The 18,145-nt window shown below is 53.8% G+C and overlaps 1 protein-coding gene across 7 annotated transcripts in view; it reads right to left on the bottom strand.

The window, feature by feature from the left end:
* Nucleotides 1-14,663, bottom strand: part of HIF3A (hypoxia inducible factor 3 subunit alpha) — a 30,834-nt gene extending 16,171 nt beyond the window's left edge. For 4 of the 7 annotated variants that reach the window (XM_027618882.1, XM_027618888.1, XM_027618889.1 and 1 more), the window contains exons 1-8: nt 9,492-10,120; nt 8,421-8,566; nt 6,486-6,570; nt 6,091-6,203; nt 5,743-5,951; nt 3,963-4,069; nt 3,603-3,750; nt 92-210 (exon numbers count right to left, since the gene is read on the bottom strand). In XM_027618882.1, the coding sequence (XP_027474683.1) occupies nt 92-210; nt 3,603-3,750; nt 3,963-4,069; nt 5,743-5,951; nt 6,091-6,203; nt 6,486-6,570; nt 8,421-8,566; nt 9,492-9,765 (1,201 nt within the window). In that variant the 5' untranslated portion in view covers nt 9,766-10,120. Of the gene's footprint in view, nt 1-91; nt 211-3,602; nt 3,751-3,962; nt 4,070-5,742; nt 5,952-6,090; nt 6,204-6,485; nt 6,571-8,420; nt 8,567-9,491; nt 10,121-10,822; nt 10,994-14,604 lie in introns of those variants that run through there. The other 3 variants (XM_027618883.1, XM_027618884.1, XM_027618886.1) reach the window with 3 other exon arrangements.
* Nucleotides 14,664-18,145: the final 3,482 nt, after the last annotated feature.

The following is an 18,145-nucleotide window of genomic DNA, read 5'->3' as shown; positions in this document are numbered from 1 at the left end:
GGGCCTGGTGAGCCCCATTCTTAAAGCGTCTGGGCTTTCTGTCAAGCGTCCTGGGGCCACAACCCCTCCCAGTCCCAGCCCTGCCCCATACCAAAGCTGTCCCCGGAATTAGGGGTGTCCTTCTGGGAAGGGGTGCCCCTCTGAACGGGTCTGCGAGAGTGTCTCTCCGTTTGCTCCAGGGACAGCACCACTCCGGTCTCTTCCACCCGGCTGGGGTATAGGGCAAAAAGGGGAGCGGAAGTCAGGGAGCGTCCTCGGGCCCCGGCCCAGGCAGCCCCCTTAGATGATTCCCATCACAGGAGGTGATCTTGTTCAGGGGCAAGAGGGCATTGTGCAGAAAATAATTTGCCACATTTACTTGTTTCTTTTATGGATTTAATTTTGGTTGGATGCTTTTTATTATAATAGCATTTAAAATAAAGTTACGTGTGTCTTCCCAAGCTCTCTCTGTGGAAGGAGACAGGGGAAAAAAAAAAAAAAGAGTTGGCATTTAACACAGCTTGGATAGAAAGGGGAGATGGGTGGGGGGGAACGGGGAACAGAGAAGGTGAGAGTCAAAAGGCGTAAGAACGAAATATTCTCTTTATATTTACTTATAAACATACTCTTATAAATGATTGATGAATTATATGTATTTAACATTCTTACATTACCAAATATGAAGAATTCAGAGGGATATACTTTAATGAATAAGATTTTATTTATGAAGTTTCTATTCATAGACATTTTTCATATTCAAGGGAATGGATTTATAAATATATCCTTCTTAAGCCCCCGCGCTTACCTTCTCCCCAGTCTCTAGCTGCTGAGACAACCCAAATGTTCCGAGCCCAATCGGCTTTTGGAGAATTGGCCAGGGGGCTGAAAACCAGGCCCTCGTTTGCATCTCATTTGCATAACAATACCCAGGCTAGCGCAGGGGTGGTCCTCCCACTGGCTCTTTGAGAAGCTACACCCCTTCCCCACCCTCACCAAACCCCTTCTGGGCTGGACCACCTCCCAGTTTAGGCTGGACCAAAGCCACACCTTCCCCTTTTTGAAAAAACGCCAGCATGCACCTGGCCCACATGTATACGCACGGTTCACGGGAGCACAAACAGGAGCACTCATATACATCCAAGTGTATACACAGACAGATGTGCACTCATAATCCCTATTCCCAGGCTCACGCATGTGCATATTCGGCACATGAAGTTGACTCATTCGTTCATTCATTCGTTCATTCCATAAACATGTCCTAGACAACTAGTACTGTCTGGTGGCTAAGAGCAATGGACCTACAGCCAGCAGCCTGGGGTCAAATCCCAGCCGTGCCACTTAGAAGCTGTGTGACCTCGAGCCTGTGGCTGAACCTTTCTGCGCCTCATTTTCCTCCTCTGTAAAGAGGCAATATAATAATACCTCCTCCCAGGCGCCTGGGTGGCTCAGTTGGTTAAGCGTCTGCCCTCAGCTCAGGTCATGATCCCAGGGTCCTGGGGTCGAGTCCCGCACCGGGCTCCCTGCTCATCAGAGAGTCTACTACTCCCCCTCTAATGCTCTTCCCTGCTCATGCTCTCTCTCTCTCAAATAAATAAGTAAATAAAATCTAAAAAAAAAAAAAATAATACCTCCTCCCCAGGTTATTAGGAGGCCTGAGTGGGCTAATACACATAAAATGCATAGAACTGTGCCTGGCAAATGGTGAGCTCTATGTAAGTATTTGCGATTCTTGTTTATTGAACAACTACTAGGTGCCAGGCGCTGTTCTAGGTGCTGAAGATTCAGCAGTGCCCTGTGTAAATGAGTTTTATTCTTATAAAGCAATTGCTCACTGCAATGGAGGGAGGCTTAGGTCTGGAAGGGGAGGAGTTTTTATACTACAAAGTATAAGCATCTGAGCACACACAAATAGCCACACAACTGCACACCACATAACGTACACATAACAAGGACAATTAATACCATACGCTCCTTATTTCACTGTAATTAAGTAAGCTATTCCTTCTTCACCCAAGTCTGCCAATGAAGATGAACGCTCCGGGCCTGCTCTTTGCTTAGAGTACAGAAGACTGAAACCACAGGGCCTGGCCATAGAAAGGCAAATCTTCACAATGAATAAAAGGAGTTTCCAGAAGAGGCGGGGGCAGGTCCCCTCTCCTTCGCAGTGACAATGGCGAGGCCCCTCTTGCTATGTGGACAAGTTATTCAGACTCTGATTTGGAAAGGTGTTAAAATGAGAACATTCCACAGACGATCAGTCTTGTTTTCTTGTGCCATACAAAGACTATGGATATTCCTGCTACCCGCTTTTTTTTTTTTTTTTTAAGTAGGTTCCACACCCCGCATGGAGCCCAACATGGGGCTTGAACTCACAACTGTGAGATCTCGAGACCTGAGCTGAGATCAAGAGCCAGATGCTTAACTGACTGGAGCCACCCAGGCTCCCGTCCCCACTTCCATCTTCAAATAGAATCTGTCCTTGATCAAAAAGGAGTAGGGAAACACCTAAGGCTTTAGAAATTGATACCATGTCCTGGAAGATAATTTGCAAAGAAAAGCTGTAATTCTCTGTTTTCTGTGCTAATCTGCTGCCCCTTGTCACAATGTTGTCATGGTGAAAAACTTCTAATATGCTGAATGCAGTGGAGGACAGCCTGTGATTTACCACTGCACATCCATTAGAATGGTTAAAATTAAAAGCAAAGAAGACAAAAACAGACAACACAAAATGCTGGCAGCCATGCAGGAGAACGGGAACCCTCACATTGCTGGTGGGAAGGCAAAATGGTGCAGGCTTTTGGGAAAATGACCTGGTCGTTTCTTATGAAGTTAAATATACACTGACCATGCCTAGGTGTTTATCCAAGGGAAACGAAAACATGACCTCACAAAATCTTCTATGAGAATGTTTACAGTAGCTTTTTTCGTAATCACCCGAAATAGGAACCGGCCCAAATGTCCTCCAACTGGCGAATGGATAAACAAACTCTGGTCTGTTCATATTCATACCGTAGAACACCACTCAACATTAAAAAGGAGCGACTGTGATACACACAGCAGAGATCCATTTTAAATATATTATGCTAAGGGAAAGAAGCCAGACTCAAAATGTTCCATCCTGCAGGATTCTGTGAACATGACATTCTGGAAAAGGCAAAATGCTAGGGGTCACAGAACAGCTCGGTGGTTGCCAGGGACTCGGGGTGGGGGTGAGGGGTGGTTAGGGGAGGTGGGATTCACTATGACAAAATATTTTTGGGTGATTCTCTATAGCTTGATTGTGGAAGTGATTACACAATCCCACGCCTTTGTCAAAACTCATAGTACCGTAGAGCAAGAAGTGAATTTATTATATGTAAATTACACTTCAATTTTTAAAAAGCAAAAAAGCCCCCATGATTCTGCTAGATTTCTCACTTTAATTTGGATATAGAGTACTTTTCAATTTCAGTGAACAGTACGCACACGTGCGTGGGTGTACATGCAGACATACCTGTGTGCATCCAGTCACACACGGTCTGCATACACGGACATGTGAGCACTCCCTCTCACGGTCATGTGCGCGCACACACACCTAACCACACCCATGCAGACCAGACCCACGCACACCCCCTCCCACTTACCTGATCAGGAAGTGGACGCAGACGATACTCTCAGACTGGGGACCCCGGCCCCCTGACACCACTGTGGCCTGAGTCTGGGTCCACAGATAGCCACCACTCCGGGCCAGGAAGCGATACTGCCCCGTTACTGCCTGGCCCTTGCTCAGCACTGGGGAGGGGGACGGGGAGGGGTCAGGGCCATAGAAGGGGCAGATGGGGAGAAAAGGCGCTGGGGGCAGGGGCTTGGGTACCAGGGACCAGGGAAGAGAAGGTTCCTTGGGGCGTGGGGAGCAGGGAGCTGGAGTCGGGGTGTGGGGGGAGGCTCCCTGGAGCATGGGGAGCTGGGGAGCTGGTTTCAGAGTGCCAGGAAGTCTCACGTACGGGTGTGGATGCTCTGGCCAACAGCGTCCGAGTCCAGAGCGTGAATGTACTCGTAGGCGGAGCAGCCGATCAGATCATCAGGGCTGTAGCCAGCGACCTCCGCGATCCTGGGGTGGGTGCAGTGGGGCCCGGTCAGTTCAACTGGCTGAGGTGGAGGGTGGGGCTGGGGGATACAGGGATGAAGCCAGCAAGACAGAGACAGACAGGGTTGTAACAGAGAGAAAGGGAGAGTAAGAAAGAGAAAAGGGACTGTGACAGGCTGAACAAGGGCCCTCGGAGAGGTCCGCCTCCTAATCCCGGGGACCTGTGACTACTGTGACCTCTGCGGGGGGGGGGGGGAGGCAAAGGGGACTCTGCGGGGCTGATTAAGGGAAGGGTCTTGAGATGTGGAGCTTCACCTGGACAAGCCAGATGGGCCCCCTGTGGCGACAGGGGCCCTTACAGAGAGATTCGGAGAACAGGACACGTTCTGTGGAGGCAGATGGCAGGGCCATGGGTTTTGAAGATGGGAGGAAGGGGCTCCAAACCAAGGAATGTAGGAAGATTCCAGAAGTGTTTAAGGCAAGGAGCCTCCAGAGCGCTGAGACGGTGAACGTGCGTTGTGCTGAGCCCCTTGGCTTGTGGTGATTGTTACAGACGCAGCAGGAAAGGGACAGGCGTGATGGGGACGGGGTGAGTAAAGAAAAGGAAGAGAGAGGGCGCCTGGGTGGCTCAGTTGGTTACGCGACTGCCTTTGGCTCAGGTCATGATCCTGGAGTCCCGGGATCGGGTCCCGCATCGGGCTCCCTGCTCAGCGAGGAACCGGCTTCTCCCTCTGGCCCTCCCCCCTTTCATGTGCGCGCGCTCTCTCTCTCTCTCTCTCTCTCTCTCATTCTCACTCTCTCAAAATAAATAAATAAATCTTTAAAAAAAAAAAAAGAAAAAGAAGAGAGAAAAGGAGCGGGGGAAGAGAAAGGAAGAAAGAAAACCAGAAAAAGAAAGATAGGAAGAAATGAATAAAATAAGACATAATAATGATGATAATGATTAAAAATATACACTTCTGGGGGTGCCTGGCTGGCTTAGTCGGTGGAGCATGTGACTCTTGATCTCAGGGTCATGAGTTCGAGCCCCACTGAATAAAAAAAATTTTTTTTTTTTTAAAAACACAGCTCTATAGTGTTCTGCACCAGGCAACACACTGGGTGCTCAGAACAACTGCTCTAAGGAGGTTCTGGTTTCACTCCACAGGACAGACCAGGAGAGCACGGTGCAGAGAGGCGCCCGCGTTTGGCCAAGGGTACACAGCCAGGCTTTAAACCCGAGCTGACGGAGCCCAGGCTTGCCACTCCCAAGCATGACTCCAGGGCGAGGGAAGGAGGGAAGACGCAGGAACATGAAGGGCTGAAGGGAGAGAGGGGGAGAGGGAGGAAGAGAAGGAGAGAGAAAGGGAAGGATGGGGGGGCGATGAATAAGGACAGTGTGCTGAGTGCTGCCTTCCGTGTTGGGCACTGCGCTAACTGCTTTAGGCGCACCGACTCATTTAAGGAAAGCAACAGAAGGACAGGGAGGGAGTGATGAAGACTCAAAGGGGACAGGGAGAGAACCCAAGGTAAAAAGACCCACAGAGAATGCCAAGACGGACAGCCACAGAGACAGAGATAGATGGCATCAGAGAGAGATGGAGATGGACCAGAGGGAGAACCAGGGGGCGGAAGAAGAACCAGTGAGGGACCCTGGGCAGAAAGGAAGAGGAGCCGGGCCAGTGGAGGGGTGGGGGGGCAGCGGGGCTCCTGCCCACCTCTCATCACAGTAGGTGAACTTCATGTCCAGGCTGTGGCGGCTGAGGAAGGCCCCCCGGCCTAGTGGGGGCTCCAGGCTGCCCGGGTGGGGGATGGCTTCACAGATGAGCACCAGGCATTGCAGGGGGGGCTCCAAGTTGGGGCTCCCTGCTGGCGAAGTCTGTGCAGGGGGCTTGTAGGCCCTCATGTGTCCAGAGCAGTGCAGCACCTGGTTGGGGTGAGGGGGGCAAGGCAGGGATGCACGTGGGCCTGGGGCTCCCATGGGGCTGGGAGGTATGTCTCTGGGGGCCCCACTGGGAGCTGAGAAGGAGAAACCTCTACCCTCCTCCAGGCCGGGCCCTGCCCACCTTCCAGGTGGCCGCCTTGAGGTTGAGGGTGCGCCCGCGGCTGGTGAGGGTGCTCTTCATGCGCAAGGAGAAGCACCGCTCGGTGGGAGCCTCCGGCTTCTTTTTGGACAGGCCTGGGGAGGGCCACGGGGAGGGGGGTGAGCAGGTCACCAGGAGGCTCTGGACACGGCCCAGTTCCCTCCAGCACCCCGCCAGCCTCATTCCCCAGAGTTGAGACCTGGAACCAGGGAGGGGCCCCCACGGGGAGGGAATGCTCCTTCAGATACCCCAGGGCAGGGCCATGTCCCCTCTTCCATCTTCCTCAGTCCGGTCGTCCAGAGGAGGAGGGGATATGCTGAGGGGAGGGTGGAGCCTCAGCTTCTATAACCAGGGTCAGAGGCCTCCGAGGAACTCACTCTGCTGGGGGGTCAGGGCGTCCTGGAGCTCCTCTTGGTCACAGGGATGGATGAAATCAAAGATACTGTGTCCGATGAGCTCAAGCTGCCAGGGAGGGAAGCAGAGGGCGTCTGGGAGGAAGAGCACTTTCACCGGAGTTCTCCTTCCCATCCTCACCATCCCTGCGCTGATTCACGAGCCTGGATTACTTCCCTAGTCCATTCATTCATTTGTTCATTCGTTCATTCATTCACTCACTCACACGCTCACTGAGCAACCATGGCTTTAGCACCTGCTATAGCCAGGCCCCCTTCCAGATGGGTAGGCAGAGCTGTGACCACACAGACAAAATCCCTGCCTCTCAGAGCTTACTGGCTAGCGGGGTAGATGGTCAATAAGGAAACAAATAAAACAAAACAACACAGATATAAAACAAAATGGTAAGTATTAGGAAGAAAACTAGCGTAAGGCCATGAAATGATGGCATGCTATCTTAGAGGCCGTAGTCAGAGTCTGTGTCTTGAGGTGATATTTAAACAAATTGCTGAACCAAGCCAGGGAGGTGGTCATGTGGCTCTCTGGAGTGTTCTGAAAAGAGGGAACAGCAAGTGCAAAGGCCCTGAGGTGAGACCCCATTCAGATCCCACTGTTTGCCAAGCCAAAGATTCGGCAGGTTGTTTCAATTCAGGAAACGGGCATGGTGCTGGCAGGAGGGGGCCTCCACAGCTCACAGTCCAGTGGAGAGGGATCTCTCTCCTCTGACGGCACCTCCTGTAGCTGGATTCAAATCCTGGCTCTGCCACTTCCTAGCTGTGGGGCCTTGGGACATTCACCTCTCTGAACCCAAGAAGAGCTCAAGCTAACAGAGAAATTGGTACCAGGAGTGGGATAACAAGGAAGGAGAAAGGAATAGATGCCAACTATGGAGCCCATTTATGTGAAATAGGAGAAAGAACAATAACTCTCCTGTGAGGCATGCTGTATGGATTTGCTGAAATCAGTTCTCCCCTGTGTCTCCTGCTTTCCCGTCCCCAGACCGCTGCTCATACTCCTCTTCTCCCGCCCAGGGCCCTGCACCCCTCCCTGTGGATGGACCCTCAGCCTCTAGTCTTTTTTTTTTTTTTTTTAATTTTTTTTTTTTAAAGATTTTATTTATTTGTTTGAGAGAGAGAGAGAGCATGAGAGGGGGGAGGGTCAGAGGGAGAAGCAGACTCCCCGCCGAGCAGGGAGCCCGATGCGGGACTCGATCCTGGGACTCCAGGATCATGACCTGAGCCGAAGGCAGTTGCTTAACCAACTGAGCCACCCAGGCGCCCCCTCAGCCTCTAGTCTTATCCCTCCAACTCTACCTCTGTGGGAACCAAGAGGGAGCTTTTCAAATGGTAAATCCGATTCTGCCTCTCTCACAGCCTCTCCCCTGATGAAAATCCATCCACGGTTCCCCAGTGCCCTGGCAATAAACCTAATTTGGCCCTAAATTATCCAGCTCTGTTGACCTCTCTAGACTTTTTTCTCTCACCTTTCCCACTGCACTCTGCACTTAGCCAGGATAAACATCTTTATTTCCCCCCAATGCTCTGTTTTATCTCACCTCTGGGTCTTTGCATATTCTGTTCCCTCAGCCATGCACATTCCCAGTCTTCACTGTTCCCATCCATTCCCCATAACTTCTGACTGGCTAAGTCCTTCAGGTTTCAGCTCAGATGTCTTCTTTTCCAGGAAGCCCTCGACTCCCCCTTGAGGCTGGCTCAGGTAACCCCCTTCCCCTGGCTCACAGGGCCCCCTAGGCTGCCCCGTCCCAGCCCTGACCCTTCTGCATCTTCCTGTCTGGTGACACATCTGTCTCTCCTCTGTGCTGTGAGCCCTGTAAAGGCAGGGCTAGGGCAGTCTCGGTCACCTCTGTATCCTGGCATCACCTGCACAGGGCCAGGCACAAAGCAGACAGCTCCTCTCACCTGACTGAGGCCCAGGTGTTTGCTGACATTCTCCGACAGGTAAGCCATGTCTCCCTCGGCAGTGAGCACCATGACGAAGCCCTCCAGGGCTTTCAGGTAGCAGGCATCCAGAGCTTCGCCCCCTGCTCCCACCTGGTTCCACTCCCCTGGTGTCCGCATCAGGGTGGATGGCGTGTCTCTAGTCAGCCACGGAGCCACCCTGGCTAGCCTCCCTCTGCCTTCCCTCACTCAGAAGAACTTGCAGGTGCCCCCAGGTGAGCAAGAATATATGCCAGTGGTTTGGGAGTCCCAAGGAAGGGGGCAGGGCCACCAATGATTATAATCCTCGGGGGGCAGAGCTTCCCAAGGGCACAGAATTCTAAGGAGGTGGGGGTCTCGCATGAGAATCAAATCCTAAGGGGGTGGGCCTGCTACGGGGACAGACCTCTAAAAGGATGGGATTCCCAGGGGTCAAAATTTAAGGGGCCAGGAGCTAGAGGGAGTCAGAATTCTAAGCGGGGGGCAAGCCTCCCAGGAGTTCAGAATTTCAGAATTCTTGGGGCAAGACCTTGTAGATGGGCAGAATTCTAATAAAGCAGGGACTCCCAGGTGACCTTGTAAATAAAATCTTTTCAGGGTCTCGGGGACTCCAAGGGGGGCTGTGTGTGTGTGTGTGTGTGTGTGTGTGTGTGTGAAAGCCCCCTGCAGGGTAGAATTCTAACTGGGTGGGAATTCAAGAGGGTGGCACTGAGGGGAGGGGAGGCAGACCTAGGGAGCTAGGCAGGGGACTCTCTCAAGTGGTCATTAAAAATTGGGCAGCTAAGCCTCGCAGGGATATTTGTTGCAAGAAGGTCGCCCTGGGGACCGAATCCTACGGGTTGAAGCACCCAAGGGAGTTAGCTGGCCTCCAATTCCTTAGAATGCCAACCCGAAGGAGGTGGGGCTTCCCAAGGGGCGGGGCCTCGCACGTGATAGACCAGCGAGGGGGCGGGGCCTCGCCAGGGAAGCCGCTCCCAGGGGGTGGGGCTCCGCCGGGAATATGTTAAGGGGCGGGGCCTTGTCGAGGTGGGACTTCCCGGGGGGGGGGCTCACCTGCGGCGCAGAGGCGGTGCATGCGCAGGTAGCTGATGGTGAGGCGCATGATGGAGGCCTTGTCCAGGTGGGCGCTGACCCCGCGAGCGAAGGGCAGCGTGTGCGCCAGCTGGTACAGCACCTCGGTCTCCTGGCTGCGCCGGCTGCGGGCCGCATCCCGGGACTTCTCCTTGCGCAGCTCCGTGCTCGACCTGCGGGCATCGGCAGCGTTCACTGGCGGCGCCCCCGGAAGGGAAAGAGTTGGATGGGACATGCACGTGGGGCGCTGCCACATGGGGCCCGGGCTCCCAGAGGGCAGGGCCGCGACCGTGCAGGGCTCGCTGTGTGGCCCGGAGCTGAGTTCCCGGAGCTCTCTGGGCCTGCGAGGGTTATACTCCGGGGCAGCTCCTAGCCGCAGATTTTATCTGTCCCTGCGCCAGCCCAGGCTGCCCCCAGCGCCTCGCTCTCTAAGGCGTGCCCGGGGCCCGCTGTCCCCTCCCTGACTTATCTGCTGTTTGTTCCCCGGGCTTGGGACGCCTGGGGGACAGGGAGGCCTCCTGCTGGGAGGGGGCTGGCCGAGCTGGCCCGAAGCCAGGGAAGGGAGGGAACATGAAGATGTCAGCAGCCTCCGGGCCCCCTGCCCTCCAGCCTCCCAGAACCCCCTCTCCTGCCCTTTCCCCTCCTCAGCTGAGCTGAATCCTCAGAATCTTAGAACACAGATCTCAAAGTCCAACCACCCACCAACAGGGGCCCTGCCGATGTCACACAGCAAACCAACCCGAGTGTTCTCTGGAGCCAACAGCTAACCACTCACCCCTACCCTTTAATCCGCTTCAAATGTGGGATGGGGGGGGAGGGGAAGAGGGATGAGGACTGTTTTGTCAGAAATATCTGCCACTTATCCAGCTTTTTTCCATCAGTGCCCTGTGCCAAGTGGGTAACTTACATTAACCCACTAAGAGCTCAGACAACCCCAGAAAGAAGGTAATAACGTTATCCCCATTGAACAGATGAGGAAACCAAGGCACAGAGAGGTTGTAGTGCTTGCTCCTAAGGAGTGAAGGCAGGTTTGAACAGTGGTCTGCCTGAGCTCTTCAGTTTTCTCTGTTCTATGGCCCTGGGTTTATCTCCAGGTTAGTGCTTCTCACTGTCTTAAATGTCTGAATCCAAACAACAGGTTTTGAAAAAAAAAAAACGGAGTATATTACATATAGTACAGTATGCATAATCTTCTGTATATTTATAATATTGATAAAACCGTTAATAAGCAGTTAGGATTTGCTGAGCATGCATGGGTCTGGCCCTGTTCTAAGTACTCTGCCTGTGTGCACTCATTCAATCCCAGGACGTACCTTAAATTTCCACTTCACAAAGGGGACACCGGGGCTCTGAAAAGTAAAGTCCTTTGCCCAAAAAGTCACAAAGCTAGTATTGGCAGAGCCGGGATTTGAACTCGGGCAGTGCAGTTCCAAAGCCTTCCTTCTTCTCTCTGATCCCTTCCTTGTGACCCACCCCGGGGGAAGCAGAACTCTAGGAAGAGAGGCTGTCCCTTCCAAAAACCAGAGGCCACTCCTGGGGATGGCATCAACCTCGGGGCCAAGCAGGAGACCTGCAGCCCCACCCACAGGCCTGATGGGGAGAGGGGAGGGGACTGTCCTGTCAGGCTGCAGATGGAAAAAACTCCATGCAACCAGTGGGAGGCACAGAAGGGGGCAGGCTGGGTGGAGGGGTGGAGGGAGCCAGCAGTCACCCCCATCCCCTCCCTCCTGGCTGGTGGGAGGCAGGGGCCTCCAGCCCTACTCTGCCCAGAGGACATTCCGTGCTGTCCTGTTCTGTTCCAGCCCTGTTTGTCTTCCTGCCCAGAGGGTGGGGGTGGGCGGGCCTCCCCGAGCCGGGGGCCCAGACAGAGGGAAGAGGGAGTGGGAGCGGGAGTGGGGGATGGGGGTGGGGCCGGCCCCCCACCTCCTGGGCAGCTGGGCTCAGCAATCCTCTCTGTGGCTGACTTCTCCCTCCATAGAAGGAGCCAGCTGGTGGCTGCACGGGACCCTCCTTCCAGCTCCCAGCCTGACCTCCGGATGTTCTTCTGACAGGAAGTCCTGGCTTCAGAGAAGCCTGGGTCTCCAGCCTTTCTTTCATTAAACTGAGCAGGGATGAGTTCGCCCAGAGCAGGGTTCCAGTCTCGACTCCACTACGTAAGAGCTGTGTTACTTTGGGACAAATTGCAGGCCTTCCCTGAGCATAACGACACAACCCCACAGGGTTGTTTTAAAGATTACATGCATTCATATACGTCAAGGACTTAGGACAGGGCCTGGCAATTGGTAAGTGCCATGAGAAGGCTAAACTTTTTATTATTCCCTCTTTGTCGACATCAGGGACGGAAGGCTCCGGAGTCTCCTGCGCACTGGAGAGACCTGTGGGCTTTGGTGGTAACCCCGTGGTGTGGTGTGTGTACAAGACCTTCACACAGGCGCCTTGGAAGTAGACCAAAGCATCATGAGAGTAATCATCATGATCGCTTTGCTGTACTGAGCACTCAAGGAGCTAGAGACCCCCTTAAATCCTCTCAATAGCCCGATGCAGCAGGAAAAGTGGTCTCCCTTTCACAGGGCCTGAACCTGAGGCTCTGAGCAATGGCATCACTGGCCCAAGTAACCCAGCTGGTAATCAGGCCCCCCCCACCCCACCACACAGTGCAACTCTGTTCCACGCATCTCAGTGAGTCCCATGCTGTATCTACTTCTACCCAGAACACTGTCTGACTTGAGCACAGTTTATTGCAACCCGTGGGGTATCTTGCCCCTAAAGATCGGTTCCCTCACTGCTCCTTATTTTGATGTGGTGCAAGGGAGGGGAGGTATGACCCCCCATTTTCCAGGATATGTCACTGAGGCTCCGAGAGGCAGTCACTGGCCCAAGGCCACCCACCCAAGAAGCAGATGAGCGGGGATCTGAACCTGACTTTAGGGCCTCTGCTCTTAAATGCATGCCTGGGTGGGCACGTCCACCCCAGGGGCCCCCGCCCTGTCCCTCCTTTGCCCGGTGGCCTCAGTGCCTTCCCCTTGTCCCACCTCTGCTGCCTCCGGATTTCCCCAGCTGGCCAGCCTCCCCAGCTGGCCCCATGCCCAGCCCTGGTCCAGCCCCCTGGCACCCTGCCCAGCTTGGGACGTGCAGCTGGAACCCTGCCACCCTTCCTCTGTGTTCCAGCAGAGAACAGAAGGCGGGGCCAGGGTCTGGAGGCCCCAGAGTGAGGCCTGGGAATGGGGGCTGGGGCCCAGTACCCCCCGCCCAACCAAGAGAGGGAGAAGCCCACCTCTGAAGAAACTGCCACCAGAGAGCAAAGGCAAGGAGAAAGTAGGAAGACCCTGAGCCACATTCAGGGCTGCTCTTGGCCCTCTCTCTTCTGACACTGAGCGGGTAGTGGGGGTCTTGAAGAAAGTATAGAGGATCTATGGGGCCTTAGGCTGTCCAGAAGCAGGGTTTGGGTTTGAGAAAGGACTTGGGGTGGGGTCAGTCAGGAGGAGTCTCTCTGCCTCTGCCTCTGCTCATTCCCAAGGACATGGTAATCCAGTGGGGTACCTGTACCCAAAGTCCATCTTCTCTGGGAACCCTCGGATCTGGGGGGCACCCGGGCCCTTATACCCATCAGGGACTTCCCAAGAACATCCCTGCCCGGGGTAGGATGGCAGTAAGCCTGAGCTGGAAGAAGGGAAAGGGGTGAGGAGGTACGGGGGCCCACTCACCATCACCCAGGCCCCCTTTGGCCCAAGGGCCATCCTAGGGGTGCAGGAGGGGACGGAGCGTGGCCAGGATCCGGGTGCGAGTTATGAGTGGGTGGTGCGCAGCACTGGGATGACACCACAGGAAAGGGCTGGCCTTGGTGGGGAGGGGGGGAGCGCCCCAGCTCAGCCAAGAGGGGCCCCCACCTAGCCAGGAGGGGGCGCTGGGAGGGGCTGCGCTGAGACTGGCCCAGAAGGGGTGGGATGGAGTTCCCTGGCAGGCCCAGAGCCAGAGACTGGAATAGAACTGAAGAGGGGAACAGCAGGGGAGGGGGGACTAAAAAACATGGGGGTGTGGACAGACCCAATCAGACCTGGGAAGCCAGGGAGGAGGGAAGGGGGTGAGGCTTCCTGGATGCCTCAGACTGGACAAGGGAAACCAAGGGCCTGCAAGATTTTCCAGGGCCCCAAGAAAACATGGCCAGGTAGACCCCCTGGCATTGGACCCAGAGCACTCAGCAGTTGGAGGTGATCACAGAAACCTACCCTCTGGCCAGGAGGACCCAGCTGAACACTTCGGCAGGGGGTGCTCCCATCAAGGCTTGCACTGAATCAGGCACAGCACCCTCCATGGGGGATTCCCCAAATAAGGCTTGGATGGTGTGCCCCTGTCCACAGTCACAGGCACTGAGTGGGGGTGGAGAGGGAGATAAGGGGCCAGACTTTGGGAAGTGGGTCAGGCTGTTTCTCTGTTATTAAAAGGGGTGACTCTACCTTTCAAAAGGATACAAAAAGGTCCCTGGGAACGGTCCCAGGTAGTTGCTGAAAGGGGACCCCCCCCTGCTTATTTCTAAGGAACCCAAGGTTTGAGAGACTGTCAGGGAGCATCCAACTATAGGGGATCTCTCTCTGCTCTTGAACTCAGAATCTGACTTCCCATTCCAAGGGACTCCCTGGATCTGGGAAGGCTTAGTTTGGCGGTTACCCCGTATACCCTAGGATCCCCAGAGTCCCGTGGCAAGGAACAACCTCAATTCTGGGAATTCGGAGGCCAGTAGGTTCAATACGTGGAAAGAGAATGCCTTCCGCAGAAGCCCGGGAACTACTCGAACACAAGCACCCCCAATTCCGTACGGACCCTAACCTGGAGGGAAAGCGAACCCGGAGCAGCAGGAAATTGGGGATCACCACCCTGAAGTCACTCCAGGCTAAAGGGGCGGGGCGGGGCAGCCGGGGACTTGGGGAAATCCCCCTTGCCTGCAATCCCGTAGGGTGGAGGGTGCGCCGGGGATGTGCCTCCAACCGCGCGTCCCGGGGCGTCCTCGGCTTGCACCCGCGCATCCCCCACCCAGCTCGGGGGGTCTCTGGAAGGAGAGCCCCCCGCTTCCCATCATTCCTGCCCCGAACCCGAGTACCTTGCGCGCTGTAGCCCCAGCGCCATGGCTCGCCGTCGCCGCTCCGGAGCCCTTCGAGGCCCCTAGCCCCCTCCCCTGGCCCAGCGAGCCCCCTCCCCAGCTCCGCCCCCCGCCGCGCCGTTGGCTGCGCCGCGCCCGGCCCGCGGCTCCGGTTGGACGACGGGTGTGTCACTTCCCAGAAAGAGGCGGGACCAGAGGCGAAGACCTGGAACTCCCGGGGGGGGGAACACCGCGGCGTACACCGCCCCCCAGCCACTCCCCTAGCCGCGGGCTTCCTCGGCAGTGTCGCCCGCAAGGTCCGCGGGCCGCGCCTCCTGGCCCAGCCTCTCTCGCCAAGTTCCGACACCAGCCCTCTCCCGAACCACCCAGTTCACTCTGACCTGACACCGCACCCTTTAACCCTCACCCCCGGCCCACCCCTCCATTTCCCACCCCCGGTTGGGCCCCTCAGACCACCAGTCCCACCCCCTGCAAGTCGCCCAGCTCTGCTTCCTCCATCTCCTCGTCCTTATCCACGGAGAACCCCCGCTTCTCGCCACCCATACCGCAGCTCTACAATCCCTCCCCCTCTGTATCTCGCCATTCCCTCTCGGTCCGCAGCCCCTCTGCCCCCATCCCTGCAGCCAGTACCCCCCACCTCACCCCCCTCCTCCAGTGTGGCACCCTTTGTACCCCAGCCCCACCTCCTTGCCTCCCTCACTCCCTTTTCAAGTTCCCACTGTTGAATGATTAAGTTTATGTCAAGTAAATATGTAAAACCCAAACACACCCACTTTTTAAAAGAGCAGAGAAATGGTATCTTTCTACTAGTGAAGTAAGAAGAGAGAGGTACAAGGTGACCAAGGAGTGGCTAAAGCATTAGGATTGGCTAGGGAACCGAGTGTGTGTGTGTGTGCGCGTGTGTGTGCGTGTGTGTGTGCGTGTGTGCGCGTGTGTGTGCGTGCGTGTGTGTGTGTGTGCGTGTGTGTGTGTGTGTGCGTGTGTGTGTGTGTGCGTGTGTGTGTGCGTGTGCGTGTGCGTGTGTGTGCGTGTGTGTGTGTGCGTGTGTGTGCGTGTGTGTGTGTAGGGGACGGTTTACTAATCCACAGGGGACCGGTATTCTGGATGCAGCTTTGGACAGGGAAAAGGATACTATAGCCAAAGTTTCTAGGATTTGCCCTCCCCAGCTTTGCCCTCACTCAGCTTTCTTGTGGGGAACCATTTCTTTCCGCTCTCACTCTATTAAATTTGAATAGGGCTGGCCATAACCCTCACCGCACCAGCTCCAGAGACATAGGATCCCAACCTAGCCAATCAGTTTATTCTGTTTCCTTGGTCACAGTAATTGGTTCAGGGAAGGCATGTGACCTAACCTGGCCAGTGAGAACCAACCCTGAGACATTTGCTGCAACTAAAGAAAAAGGTTCTTTATTTCTACTGGAGTTGCCCAGCTGGTGGGAGGTGAGCCTGTCACCAGGAAAGAAGAGGCTTTATGAGATGAAAGTTTATACAGAAGAAAGCAGAAATGAAAATTTGTGAAAGACGGTCCTGACATCAGCACTTGGGTACCTGGATCCAGCCGTACCTGAACTTCACTCTAATCTCAGAACGATTATGGGCTTTTTTGGCTGTTGCTGTTGTTGTTAAATATTACTTTATTCGTTTACTTTGTGCTTAGATTGGTGTGAATTAATTTCAGCTGCTTTCACCCAAAAGAAAGAATCTTGATAAACAGAGAAAACATCTCCCACGCTCCAGTGTGGAGGCATGTGGAGTATGAGAAAACAAGAGGCCTAAATTAGAAAGGGCTGCTGGGGAAGCAGTATCCTACACGAAGAAGTAGGGGCTATGCAAGACACAGCAGAGAGCCATGTGAGGATCTACAGGACCCAAGGAAAACTGGCACTTGTTAAACACACATCGAAACAGAATTTACAAATACGTATGGATGCACCAGGCATCTATGATCTAGGTTAGCATGAAGCTTCACTCGGTGCTTCCTAGCTAAGGCAATAGGGGAAACGTGTTTGTTGAAATGGTTTCCCATTTTTGCTGAATGGATGTGTTCTTGTTTGCCTCGAGAAACAAGGTTTGTTCCTGGAACGGAAGTTTAGCAGAGACCTTTTTGTTATTAAAATGTAGACTGATCTGAGCCACCAGGGACCATGGGAGCTCTGTGCAGGTGTCTCACCCAGCCTCTCAAGAAGGTTTCCTAAGGAGGAGACATCTGAATGAATAGGATGAATAGCAGTTAGGAAGGTAAAGAGAGGGCTAGGGAAAAGTACTCTGGACAGAGACTATAATGGTGTGGAGGCAAGACAGCTTGGTACCATGAGGGACCTGAGAAGGAGACCGCCTGCAACCTGGAGCATAAAGAGGTGGGAGGTGATGCTGGAGTGGTGCATGCAGGTGAGATCAAAGCAGGTCTGAAAGGCATTGAAGAAGATTGGGCGATCTCCTGAGGGCACTAGGGAGCCATGGCAGAGTTTTGAGCAGGACAGGAACACAATGTGTGCCTATAAAGATTCCTCTGGTTGCTCTGTGGAGAGCGGATGATGGGGTGAGACAGGAGGTCAGAGAACTGGAAGGAGCCTGGGTATAAAGAAGACTGGGGCCAGGGCAGGGGCCGTGGGGGGGGTGAAGGAGAGGAGATGGATTGAAGAGATATTGAGGTTCACATACCAACACATCAATATATCAATATGAATAACAAACTGTGGTATACCCATATGGTGAACACTACCCAGCAAGAAAAAGGATGAACTATTGATACACATCCGACATGGATGAATCTCAAGATCATTATGCCGAATGAAAGAAGCCAGACACAAAACAAACTATGCTGCGTGATTTCAATTACATGAAGTTCAGAATGGGCAAGGCTGATCGCAGGTGGGAAAAAAAAAATCAGGACAGTGGTTCCTTATCTCGACAGAGTCTGGGTTACAAAGGTATATGCATTTGTCAAAACTCAGCAAATCGTACTCTTAAGATTTGTGCATCTTGTTATATGTAAGTTTTATCTCAAAAGAGAAAAATCTGAAGAGCAAACAAATATTGATAGAAGGCAGAAGGACTCAGGAGACAGAGTGCCAAATATACAGGAGGAGCTGTTGTAGGCACTGGGGATATGGTGGTGAACAAGGCAGGTTAAGATGCCTGACCTGCCTTCATGGAACTTACACTCTATTTGGGCAGAATGACTATACACAGAAACGTAAGTGAAATATATAGTACATTTTAACAAGTGCTATAGGGAAATGTAACCCAGAGAATGGAGGGCGTAGTGATTTTTGGCAGTGGGAGTTATAATTTTAAATGGTTTGGTTGTGGAAGAGCTTAATGAGAAGGTGACATCTGAGCAAAGACTTGAAGATGAGGACGGGGGATACCCCATGGATTTCTGGGAGAAGAGTGTGCTGAACGAAGAGAACAGCAAGTGCAAAGGTCCTGAGGTTGGACTGGCCCGGTAAGTTCAGGGATCAGCAAGGAAACCAGTGTGGCTAGAGCAGAAGGATGGATGGGGAGAGTGGGAGATTAGGTCAGAAAAGGTGGTGTGGGG

Source organism: Zalophus californianus, chromosome 17 (genome assembly GCF_009762305.2).
Source record: "Zalophus californianus isolate mZalCal1 chromosome 17, mZalCal1.pri.v2, whole genome shotgun sequence".
Classification (NCBI taxonomy): Eukaryota; Metazoa; Chordata; class Mammalia; order Carnivora; family Otariidae; genus Zalophus; species Zalophus californianus.
The sequence above is the reverse complement of the archived record's forward strand: the minus strand, read 5'-3'. Positions and strand labels throughout refer to the sequence as shown.